This window comes from Varroa destructor, unplaced genomic scaffold (assembly GCF_002443255.2).
Source record: "Varroa destructor unplaced genomic scaffold, Vdes_3.0 BEIS01000001.1, whole genome shotgun sequence".
In the NCBI taxonomy this organism is placed as follows: domain Eukaryota; kingdom Metazoa; phylum Arthropoda; class Arachnida; order Mesostigmata; family Varroidae; genus Varroa; species Varroa destructor.
This window is the reverse complement of record NW_019211454.1, coordinates 45,658,125-45,670,823: the sequence shown is the minus strand read 5'-3', so window position 1 is coordinate 45,670,823 and position 12,699 is coordinate 45,658,125. Positions and strand designations below refer to the sequence as shown.

The 12,699-nt window shown below is 38.2% G+C and overlaps 1 protein-coding gene and 1 long non-coding RNA gene across 3 annotated transcripts in view; one reads left to right on the top strand and one right to left on the bottom strand.

Annotated features, from left to right (window-relative positions):
* Positions 1 to 10,383, top strand: part of LOC111255322 (retinol dehydrogenase 11-like) — a 14,575-nt gene extending 4,192 nt beyond the window's left edge. The window contains exons 3-7 of the mRNA XM_022817186.2: positions 6,507 to 6,746; positions 7,911 to 8,003; positions 8,490 to 8,671; positions 9,082 to 9,198; positions 9,402 to 10,383. Of these exons, the coding sequence (XP_022672921.1) occupies positions 6,507 to 6,746; positions 7,911 to 8,003; positions 8,490 to 8,671; positions 9,082 to 9,198; positions 9,402 to 9,605 (836 nt within the window). The 3' untranslated portion in view covers positions 9,606 to 10,383. The remainder of the gene's footprint in view (positions 1 to 6,506; positions 6,747 to 7,910; positions 8,004 to 8,489; positions 8,672 to 9,081; positions 9,199 to 9,401) is intronic.
* Positions 9,865 to 12,699, bottom strand: part of LOC111245438 (uncharacterized) — a 19,118-nt gene continuing 16,283 nt past the window's right edge. Inside the window, exons 3-4 of one of the 2 annotated variants that reach the window (XR_015318319.1) lie at positions 12,586 to 12,698; positions 9,865 to 11,987 (exon numbers count right to left, since the gene is read on the bottom strand). This is a non-coding gene — a long non-coding RNA (uncharacterized LOC111245438). Of the gene's footprint in view, position 12,699 lies in introns of both variants that reach the window. The other variant, XR_002671342.2, reaches the window with a different exon arrangement.

The following is a 12,699-nucleotide window of genomic DNA, read 5'->3' as shown; positions in this document are numbered from 1 at the left end:
TATATATATTGATAACTGTTCACAATAAACACTTCAATGTAAGGTAAAGCGGAGACCTTCATGTGAACCTTCGACTGTTTTCTATATCTTAGTCACATGACAAACATCAACATGAATTCGGGTTTTACATTATAGTATTCCATACTCATATACAGCACGCTAACAGTTAACAACGGTGTGGCTATGTTCACTTGCACATAATCGAACGCTGCATCGTCTCTGCGCGAAAATCCATACAAACGAACCCTTCATAAAAGTACCAATACGGGAAAATGCTTAAATTATTATATTTGTTTATGAGGCCATATTTTAGTACGCTCATAGGCAATATCTTCTCTCTGATGGCCGGTAAAAGCCCACCTCCTTTCACTATAAGAAAAAACAAAAGACAATACCTGGATGCAGACCCAGGCTTCAACCGGTTATTTGCTATATTAACAACTCTCTCTAATGTCATATATTGACTTATTGGTGCTACTGAGCCAGTATACTTGACCCTAAGCTAAAGATTGGAAAGCAAAGTTATTACAAGTGCGCTTTTTGAACCTATTTAAAGGCCATTTTTTCTTAACTTGGTTTCATCATGGAAGGCCTGACTTGAGTCTTGCCGTCAAACAATGCCGATGGACATCTTGACGGCTAAAAGTGTTTCAAACATGTGCAAGACATATGTTTACGCGCCGTTTCATTTACTCAGTATCTGACTTTTTCTCGTTGATTGTATAGCGTCATTAAAAGGCGCAAATCACGGATGAGTACGTGTGATAGCATTCTCACGCAAGCCTTAGGACTGTGCCGAAAAACACAAGACCGTTTTACCAAGGGCATCACGTCAAACTGCGATAGATCTAAGCAAATTAAAATGATTTCGTGATTAAGCTGTCAGGTTGTTAGGTACGAATTGACGCACCAGAATTCGTAACTTTAGACATTGTAAACGCTATCTTTGAAAAAAAGCATGTTACAAACGAGGCGCAATGGCGCGCTCTCTGAAGCTTCGATACCTTACCTACAAGGACTAAAATGAAGTGAGTCTAGGTGCCTAACTCAAGCAACGATTCCTTTCGACGTATAACCGAATGTGTATACACAGAACATATGCGATTATTTATATCTATACAACGTTAAAAATCCATTATATTTATACAAACGATGTGAAATAAGTATAATGAGGACATCAAAACTTTCAAAAAGAAACTTCTAGGGAAGTGGGCAGATATCTTAGATAAGCACATGAAATGATTATCCTTGCCTAGGATACCTAAAGAGATGAGAGAAAATAACCTACTCAATTAAGTAAACACCTGAGCATTTGTAAATTGATTGTCTTGTTAATGCAATGGCATGATTCGTTTTAGGCATACAAAAACGTGTTTATCACGCTGAGATCTTTCCTCACAAAAAGGACAGAACCGGTATTGTATATAAGACATTTTACGTTGACATACATACGTCTAATACCAAGTCACGGATGAATCGAAACGAGCTACGTGATAGATTTCGTGAACGGTCTTCTTGTATTTATCCCAATATCTCTAACTCTAGTTATGCCGTTGTCGTCTATCCAGCAAATTTCATTGTAAAAAGTTTCAAAGCACTGCACAAGATATTCCAGTGCCATGGCATTTTTGTCGAAAGTCCTATGAGAGCCAAAAGCGCGCTCGTATAATTTGCTACCGGATTTTCTAAATTATCTATAAAACTACAATATCATTAGTTTTAGTCGATCGCTTACATTGAAAATAATAGCACAGCCATTTCCCTTAAAACGCGCATTTGCGTACATGAAGCATCACCGTAACGTAATTACGCCAAATATCTTGGCATCAGGACTCGAGACCGCGTGGGACACCCTTTCCAAAGAGTGAATCAACTGACAATAATCAGTGGCACCTTTTGTTCCAAGGAGATTTGTGTAGGGAACAAACATATTCGTCCTCTAAAGGTTCTCCTTCATACAAACGACTATTTTCAATTGTCAAATATCTTTCTGAAAGCCTACTAAGATAGTATTCTTAATGTCATTTTAATCTATGATCTAACTGTACTCTCTGTACGATCTGACTTTGAACTTCACTTATTTTCCTATATGAAAATTAATGCTAAACCTTATCTTGGGGAAGAAAATGAACCTACCTGCCTTCTAGTATATAAAACAGATTAGTGAGGGAAGTCTATCAACAGAAAGCCATACGTTGATTCAGCAAATTATATTTCTCATTAAGTGGGGCAAGTCTTGACACTTGCAACTGACTATAAACTCGTTTGGATCATAAACAAATTGTTTAGTCCGTTTTGTACAACCCAGAAAAACGTTATCACAAATCTAAGTTAAATATTGGAATATTCTTGTGTTCCTGTGTTCCACCAAAGATTGGTTTAAATGCAGAATGACAAAGCCGACTAACACTCAGTCTGTACGTATCTACGCGTTTCGATTCGGTAAGTAATATCGGTGAAGTAATTTCTACTACATACGTTTTGAGACGCGAATGTCACCCAACAAATAGCTAGCCACAGGAAATCATAGAAGATCCTGCATGCTGTGTGGACTATCGCAGTTAATGGACAACCCCTTTATTTCATCGTTCTGGACAAAAAGGCCAAAATGATGATTCCTAGTAACGCTAAGTCGACGGCTAACGAAACGGAGCTATGGCTGTGATTCAGCTGGCTGACGAACGACGGTTGAAGAGTACCTTGCATTTCTTAGCAGCCTATATGACTCATCAATACAGACACAGTACACTCATTCAAAACACATCCGTGCTTTGTTATATCAAACGAAAGCTAATTCATATTTATCTATCCTTAGTAAATATACCATTAATTTTCCACGCATAAAAGCAAAACAAAAAATAGGATTGATACGAAACAGTATAGTGTACATGTAGTTCTTTGGTATCCTGCTTAGGTAGTGCTGCCAATGTCATTTTTTGATAGAATAACATCATCAGTCGCCAATGGCGTCGGTGGAGCTGAGGAGGACAGAAGTGTGAAAAACAAAATGGTGTCAATCGTTCCGACTGTAATAACATCCTTAACGTCTGCTAGAATTCAGTTTGCCTTCTTCCTGCATTACTAGTACTAGTTTTCCAGCAAACCAATAACTAGTTACCTATTTGAAATCGGGAGACGAAATAACGTTTGTTATGCTTTTGACAAGATATATCAATGTTTTTATGCTTACCAACGTTTTTCACTCATCATTTACGACCCGATGAATATGATGTATCTAAAACGGCAAAAATGATAGAAGATTACTCGTAAAAATTATCGAATAATATACCTTTTTTTTTGTTGTATGTTACCGAGGAATAGAATTAACCACGGGTTCCATTGGCCGAGTCTGTTAGAGGTAAAGGTCCCGATGTGTACAGAATAGATTAATTTGCAACGCTAATTCCGTTAAATCTAAAATAGTTGCTGTCCATTATATCGGTGACAAGTTCGCATTTGTTGCCTGCAGTTCGACTACTACTGCATGCCTATAGTAATTACTCGTAAATGAACCCAGGAACAAACTGGATCGTATGATAAACGTAAATGAAGCATACTGCTTTGGAACTAGCATTGATGGAACAGGACCCGTGCGTTTCATGTGCTCCCAAACAGGGCAACTAGAGAAGATGAAACCTGAACGCACCTTTCTCAGTATCTATATGCTGGCAATTTCCCTCTGTTCATATAAAAGTCAATCTCGATCTTCTGTGAAGGCAATTGCCGATTTAAACTGGGTGCATAGAGTCACCTTTTTTACTCCAACCACATGCCGGTAGCGTCCACAGCCGCATAGCCATAACGACGCGTAGATCTAATGAGTTACACAGAACGTCTGCAGCGAGAGCTTTTCAGCTTTCATTTGAAGACCAGATGCTTGTCCTATAGCTGATATCGAGACATCAAAGGGTACCTATCTCCAAGGAACATAATAGTTTATTCACTACTTACAGAAATTTAGCACGCAAGCCTTACATCAACAAGCACCTATAGCATAGAAGCATCGAAGACATGGACCCATCATGGGAACACCAATGGATGCATCCATTGAAATAGTCTGAAAGAACGATCGTACAATCAGTGAAAAGTTCAAACTTCTAATGTGCTCCGTTCTTGAGCAGCTGAAGTGCAATTTAAAGCTTCTTTAAAGACGTAAGATGCCAAGTCTATGAGGAAACGATGTGACCCGAGACAGCTAATAAGCAAGTACATATAAACCAACTCCATGTTAAGTCATGGGAAAACTAGAAACAAAGCGTACTCGCTACGCAAAACAACATAGACATATGATTGACGAGAATTATAGATCGTTTCGAAAATAAGAGCCGATTTAGATTTGCAAACTGAATATGGTATGAGTATATTTTAGTACCGTTTACGTAAGGGCCTGTTTAGTCCCTAAAAGGAGCTAGTGCTAATGAGAATAAATACATGGTGGAAATCTAACCTATCACAGTCAATTATTGTACGTTGGCCTTCCGACAATCATCGGAATAGCTCCTTCACAATTTCGTTTTAGAAGGTCCAGACGCTGCATTTATTAATCGATAGTTTCTTTTCATATACTATTCCATGTCTGCGAGTTGCTCTGATTTGCCATAAATATTTTAGCATCACTGCTGTAGCAATGCCGACCCAATTTTTACGATTGCTACAAGCGGTATGGTACCACATCCAACATCTGAACGTGCATGTATGTGTGTGTTAACATACAAAATAGTTGACTTTGTTAGTATAGTTTAGGTAATGTCAGTTGTAAGTTCTTTTATTTCATAACATCGCAGACATTGATGCTCTTCTTTTCGTTTGTTCATCGGCAGCTTCTCTTCATTTCCAAATGGCATCGTCAAAGCTAAATGTCACATCTTACACAAGGTGTGTTCAAGCAATATGTGTGAATTGATTTGTATCTCGAAACAATGGAAATTGAGACAGGTGGGCATTTTTTTTAATATTGAAGTTCTTAAGCGATTTATTCGCACGCAGATACATAGGCAGAGACACATCTGCGCATGGCACAAGGCAGCCCTACAACCTTCTTCGAGTTAGCAAAAGATAATATGTTTAGATCCTTTTTTTTTGAATCGCAGTATCTTGTTAGTATGCTACTGTCAACGAAGTTCGCCCCGCAGATAAAGCCGGCTTCAAGGTGAGCTTAATTTTCTGTCACTTTTCGCATGGGAAGATCTGGGAGTTCTTTGCTCTTCACGAGTGTGTGTGTCGGTTGGTAGTATATTGCTGAACGGCTGTGGTCGTACACGGTACGACCCGGACCGCACTAAAAGGACATGAAATATATGTATATATATAGATTAGTATTTTATGTGTGTCGCATCATGTGTCATTAATGAACCGTTTGTTAGCTAGGTTTCTAGAACAAACGTTAGGCTTTTCGCCAGGTTTTAGTGACAATCATTTATAACATCGGTTCACAGCTGTTGACGCAGGGACTTGAAATAATTTTTTTTGAGTTTCAGTCACTCGACAGGTCTATTGTGACATTAAATATCATGCTAACATACAATCTCGGTGCAAAGTAAAACTTTTTTTTCTTTTCATTTTCGAATAAATTTTTGTAATGAATTATCGTAATAGGTCAGATAGATGTTCGGAAAAAACTGAAAGTTAATGTTTTGAAAAGACATTTTTCCAGTCAAGTAGATACATGGTCTCACTCAAAGCAGAACCGTTAACAAATTGGAACGTATAAAAGTAACCTACCATTAAATTAGGTAAACTTGATTTATTTGTTAGCGGTTGTATATTGTTTACCACATCTTCGTCGCCACATCTCTATGCAGAGTTCTCCTTACGTAATTGTTCTCAATGAAAAACATTAGAAACAGCTACTTACTGCTTTATCTAGACTTCATCATACATCTCGAATTTGAGGACTCCGAAGAAGAGGTTTACGTCTCTTCTTATAATGCTTGCAATAGTGCTACGTAACGCATAGTATATTGCTCTTTTAATATGGTATATTATAAACGAAGTATCCACGGCGCGATGGCTTATTGGACTAGACTCGATTTTTTAGAAATCGAAGCAAATGCTGAAGGTTGAGATATGCCGGATTATAGGCTCTTTCTCGATAATAATAATAGCAATAATCATTATTCATACCATTTAGATGCGTATCAGTGTTTTGCATTTGATAGATAAAAAGTAAGTAAACTATCCCCGCTCTTAGGAAAAAAAAACCGGTTTCAATATTTTGCGAACTAAAGTTGTTGTTCCGCCCAGAATATAGAAAAGCCTGTAGCAAAAGTAAAAAGTCTGACAAATGTAGCAAAGGTCATCATAAAACGCACGATATACGGGTGAGGAAGAATCAGAAGACAAAGTAACCTAGTAGGTAATGCATATGTTCATTAAGAAGCCTTTAAAAGATATAAACTAATAAATTAATATTTCCCAATAATGGTATTGGAATCCTTCGCACTTTTCTAGCCAGAAAAAGCAGAAGTCGAGTTTATTGTCGTGGGTGTTTTGTATTTGGGCTTCAGGATTGGGGAAGACAACTGCACACGCTCTAGCGGCCTGTGGAGGAAAGGTGATCTTAGCCTGCCGAAACCTAAAAAAGGCCGAGGCAGCACGGAAGGACATTATGGCAGCGACAGGTAACCAAAAAGTGGTTTGCAAGCCACTTGACCTAGCCTCATTTCGAAGCGTCCGAGAGTTTGCCAAGGATATCACTTCTACAGAACAACGTCTTGATATTCTCATCAATAACGCTGGACTACTTAGTGAGTTCTATATATATATATATACTTTTCCACTATCTTGTGCAGATGAAGTACTACGCACTTCTATAAAACTAAAGATAGCATCTAATTAATAGTTAATGCTTACACCAGCTTATTATGGAAGACACTCATGGACGGTTTGGTACGTTATACCAACACTGCTAACTTGGTTTTATTGAAACTTGAAAATTTTACAATCAACAGGTATGTATTTACTGATGACTTATTATATATATTGTGAACATGTTAAGAAGAACTACACCGTTGAAAAAAAGTACTGTTCTGTATGTATTGAAATAGGAAAGCAGATTCCATCGGTCGAAGTTATAAGGCTAGGTTGCAAAAAAGCCTGCATTTATAAACTTCTATTAAGCATGCTAATATGTTGATAAACACAATGGGCCTTTATAGTAACTATAACAGGAGTGTATTTCATAGACCATACTGAAACGTATCGACTGCGACAATCAGAATAGAAGCGCCTCGGAAACCGTCACGTAACTGCCTTCATGCTATCTAACTTGATGATAGCGTTAAACACCACTTACCTGAATTCAGGTCATATGGAAAAAGCTCAACCACAACGAGATTTGACGATGCTGGTAATGGCCAACCTAGGATTTTTAAAATTAGTTCTAGGCTTGCGCGCCTCGACTCGTAACCACATATTGAGGAAGATTTACATATCCATCGAAACGTTTCAAAGAGTGTTCTGCGTAAAAACACTAAAGGAAATGGCGCGTTTTTAGCGTGTGAAAAACAAAAGATGATGGACATTGATACGCCTGTTTCTGACACCCGCATATTCCATTATGTCATGTTCAGCGGTATCACGAGCCATAACTGCGTCTGTACATTTTGTAATATTCATGCGGCCAGCGTGTCTAATCGGACCAAATCGTTGAACCAATTGATAAAATTCGTTAAGAATCTGTTATCCTTTTGAAAGTTTAAGACTAGATGTATATTATCTTAACGCTGCATATCAGTGTCGTCTCTATATATACATATATAATTCCTTTGAGAAGGTAGCGGTTGAATGATAGGCTTTTCGTATTGATTATCGTTGTGATTAAAATAGAAATGTTAGTGAAATCTTAACCGATTGCTTAACACGTTCCCCCATAAGAAGAACTGTATCCTTTGTTTTTGCCCCTTAAACAGCCCCGTCGCGACACGAGACGACGGAAGACGGCTACGAAGTATCAATTCAGTCCAATCATTTGGGTCACTTTCTTCTTACGAACTTATTGCTCGGTACGTACGTGCTTTACTTTATCCTTGAATCTCAATTAACACTGCTAGTATTTCGTTAGCTCGTTTGTAGTTGCTTCTCTGATAATCGTATACAACAATAATTTAAATGCTATCCTCCTATAAAGAACATTTACAGATACTTTCTGTTATATTCTTTTTCGTAGAAGATAACATTATAGATGCTTTATAACGCTACCGAAATACGTAGGCCGTCTTTATAAACCTTATAATCAACGCAAGAAATTCCTTGTTTGAGAATTTTTCGTAAGATGCGAAACCATTTAGATCTGAAGCCATTTTGATTGTCCTATAAACAATGCCGCTTCCGATGACAGGTCGAGAAAACTCAGGAGATTTGTAGACGTATTCCTACAGAATACATTGAAAAGTACACTTCATCTGGGTTTGCCCCATGTTAATAGTGTACGTAATTTGAACGTAACGTTCTTACGTAATAGTTCAAATTGCATGATATCTCTGTTTCAGACCTGCTAAAGAAAAGCGCACCCAGTCGCGTTGTCGTTGTTGGTTCTTGTGGTCACTGGTTTGGCAACATGAACCCCGATCGACCGCTTGACTTCAAGCGTTACCATTTCCCAATATTCAATTACTGCTCTACGAAAGTTCTCAACATGCTCTTTACAGTTGAGCTCGCTAGGCGACTTGAGGTAAATATAACATTGTAGGAAATAGGAATATAAATCTGAATCTATTTTTATGTTATTGCCGTATAGATATTTTTAAGTGGCAGAGCAAAAGGTTGTGCTTACACACTAAGTAGCGAATTCTGGGCAGGTACAAAGCAAAAATCTACTCGAGTTCAAGATAAATTTGTTTCGATGATAAGTAGGCATACATTACTTTATTTGGTAGGTACTGCGCTTCTTTTGAAAATAATCTTATACGTTTATTTTTATGTTTTTTCCTGAGCAGTTCACAGAGTCGTACAACAAACTTATTGTGAACAAAACAATGAATTGTCATAAAAGTATCTAACTAAATGATTAGATACATATGAGTATATCTATTAAAAACAAATAAGGCGCTAAGCATCAGTTAAATATTTGTGAAATATCAGGGGTCGGGCGTAATTGTTAACTGCGGTCATCCCGGCTTTGTCAGCTCCAATTTCGGACTTAACAACGCCAGCATTCAAGCCTGGTTTTTCACCAAAATGCTGAAAATATACGGGAAGGTAAATGTTATCTATTCCATTTACTGACTCATTTGTACGCGTCACGCGTCTTTCAGTACGTTATAACTCAGTGTACAAATTTGCGACCTTTACCCAAATGTATTGGTTTGGACGAAAAATAAGGCTAGAGAATCTGAATCAAATTACTCCCTGTTCAATTCACTTGTACACATATACCTAACTGTGATTTATTTTACGAATAGTCACCAGAAGCCGGTGCCATGACGAGCGTCTATTTGGCTACATCGGAAGACATCAAAGTGAGCGGACGCTATTTTTCCGATTGTAAACTGGCGATGGCGCCTTTTTGGGCTACACGGATGACAAAAGCTGCCAAACTCTGGAAAGTCTCGGAGAAAATGACCGGGCTCAATCAGGCCGCACCCTCTGGAGTGCTTAGCTATTAATTAATTCACAGGTGACGGTTTCACATGCATAAAAGCAATTTTTGAAAGATTAAAACAATGCAGACAGCTACCTTATTCTTTTGTGAGGGCAAGTAGAACATAGAGTGCTCCTGAATGGCGAAACTTGCTTGAAATTACTAGTAACGATGGTTGAATCTGTGTATAATAGACTTAAGTAGCCTTTTAATGTTACGGTCACGTAGATCTTGGGGTGGCTATAGGGCATACAATAAGAGTCCAAAATGTTTAGTATAAAAGAAACTCTTCGGCATTTCTTAATAGGCAATTTGCTAGCTTTGAGCTCAGCGAAGAGAATAATTATGTAAGGTTCTAACTTAATAGTTCAACCTTAGGCACCGTATCTACTTAATATCTATAGATGATGAGCCCATATGTATACTAATTTATATGCCCGTATACATTCATCATACCGGAACGATGATCATGACAGTTGCAACTGGTTGGTCGCCGCTTTCGAGCAAAACAATCCGTTCAAAATACATTCAGAACTTATTTTTTGCCGACTAATAATGGTAATCTAGGTGCTATTAGCGTAGGCACAGCATAAGGGGACGCGCGCATCCTAAACATCAGGCACATTCACCAACTGTGTGTCCTCGTAATCGTCGACGAAAGTGTCCTTGCACTATTTATTTTGAGTGCGATTTTGTAGTAGCGAAAGGATCGATGCATCGGATTGATATTAAGGTATATGAGCGTGTATGTCTGTCAAAAGTGAAACGCAGTAAATAAATAATTATATTAAAAGAAAAGAAAACTTATGTGTCGTGTTATACATGAGCGGAATATTTGGATATCTTCTTAACAAGTCTAGGCGGCAAGACGAGATTTACGGTGGACAAACGTTAAATTAATGATACGATGGTTAGCTTCGTATTTGTACCAACAAATTTTTCGCCATTAAATCGAAAAGCAGGTGTTGTTACAAAGAATATAAATCTTAAGAATCGAAAGGCGAAAGTCGCGTAGGCGGGTGGCCCATTACGCAAATTAGCCCATTTCAGTGACCTGCCGAAACCTGCGAAAAGCAGGCGTGCATTATGGAGTACCGAACGTAAAGTGCTGTATTTCATGTTATCTTTTTGGTCGGTCATTGCTTATCCGGTCTGTTGAGTCTGACAGGTAACAACTTTTATAAATGAAGAGACGCATACGACGCGCTATGCGATACTCACTTATGTTTTCAAAATAGCCGCGAGTCGACAGAATCCCTTCTCATCGTATATAAAAATTTTAAATTTACATTTAAAAAAATTATATATGCCTATTTTAGACGTAAATATACGAAATAACTCTTGTTTTGAATGATAATTTACATAGCATTTAACCATTGGAAGCAATCATATATAAGCCAGTGAATGAACTAATGGCACCAATACAGATATAAAGTTCTTTAAGCGTCCGCTAGCGATTGAATTTGGAAACTCGCACTCGACCTATTGATGGTTCCCATAGCCCATGTTAATGGTATCGAAGGCACGAACAAAACAACAGTATTTTCCTTTCTTCACTGTTTGGTTTTTGTGATTCTGTTAGCGTAACCTGACCCCCCCCTCCCCAAAAAAACAGATTTGGATCTTTAAGAAGAACGAGCTTTTCCACTGTATCGAGGTCAATTATGTACTCAAATTAAGCTCTTCCGTTCTGTCCTATGGCTCGGCCGAGTACGATTTTCATATTTCAAAAATTATCGGTGTAGTAAAATGATTTCTTGTTACCAGGACAGATATCGAACCATCTAGTAAATAAAACGACAGATTCAGTATGTATCCACAATAAATCCCTGATGCAACGAATTCCTACAGTCCCATATCGTGGGGTACTTTCTGAAATCCGAGAAAATATCTCCCTTTCTAAATATCCTAATCGTCTTAAATTTCGTATAAGAAGCTCAGATCAGTATTCAAGATTCACCGGCAGAAACTGTGAGTAATATTCTATGTTGTATAAATATTATATATATATATATTACTTGGACACTTATTGTGAAATGCTGCCTCCAATTGCACTGCTCGAAGTTTCGATTCTTCCGATCGTAATGAATTAACTAATTATTTTGATTAGAGGGATATTGCAGAAATATGAGGCACAGCTCTCTCCTGTCGTTCTGCTATAATTCGCCGTAACCAAAGTGGTCCTAACCAGGTCCATATTCAGGCATTAATCCACAGTCAGTCCAGCAGGTAACTGCCACAGCGACTTTCGAAACAAGGGCCGTAAGCACAGCAACAGTGTGGAGCATTTTGATGGCGAGGACTGTAGCGATATACACAACCATGGCGGCTCGAAATAGCGTTTGGTGACTATAGCCGAGGAACCAATCCGACACCGAAGCCACCATGCATGATATGCAAGAAACGACTGTAATCCACAAGTTTGTTCTTGTTGAATCATTCCAGAAGCATGTAAATACCGATTGGCCGCAATAAGATACGCTCCCATATTTTCTAGTTGGCGTAACGATTGATTCAGTTCTTGCTATTAAGAACGACCGTCTTAGATTGAAAATTACAAATGAAGTTACTTTCGTGACATTGGGGTTGTGACTCCTCGAAAATTCTTAGATAATTTATAATGGCCTATATAAAAGGTATATATAAAGTCGGACGAAATTGTGTATGGAGAGCAGTGTGTGGAAACGGCTATTTAACTATTTATCGGGTTCATTGTTTGTTCGGCCGTTGTTGTGAGACCGTCTAACGAAAATCTACTTCGGTAAACGGGCTTATTAATCTGTTTGACGGGAACTTCCACAAACACCACTCTCATGAGCGTAATGCATGCACTGTTCTTCCTTGTTCACGGTTTCTTTGCTTTGAAATGTTCGTCTTTATTTTTCGTTGGAGGTATGAACCCCAAACTCTGGTATTGAAACATCAGTCATTTTGTCTATACAGAGTATGGCCATGCATGAACTGATGAGATTAGATAGAACGTTCCACATGTTCGTGATAAGTACCACTAAATTCACCAATTCTTTATGGTTGACAAACAATCGTTAGGAGAATTACGAATAACTTCTAATTCCAGGATGGAAAGGGCGACGTAGCAACCTTAAGTAGAGGAGACAGTC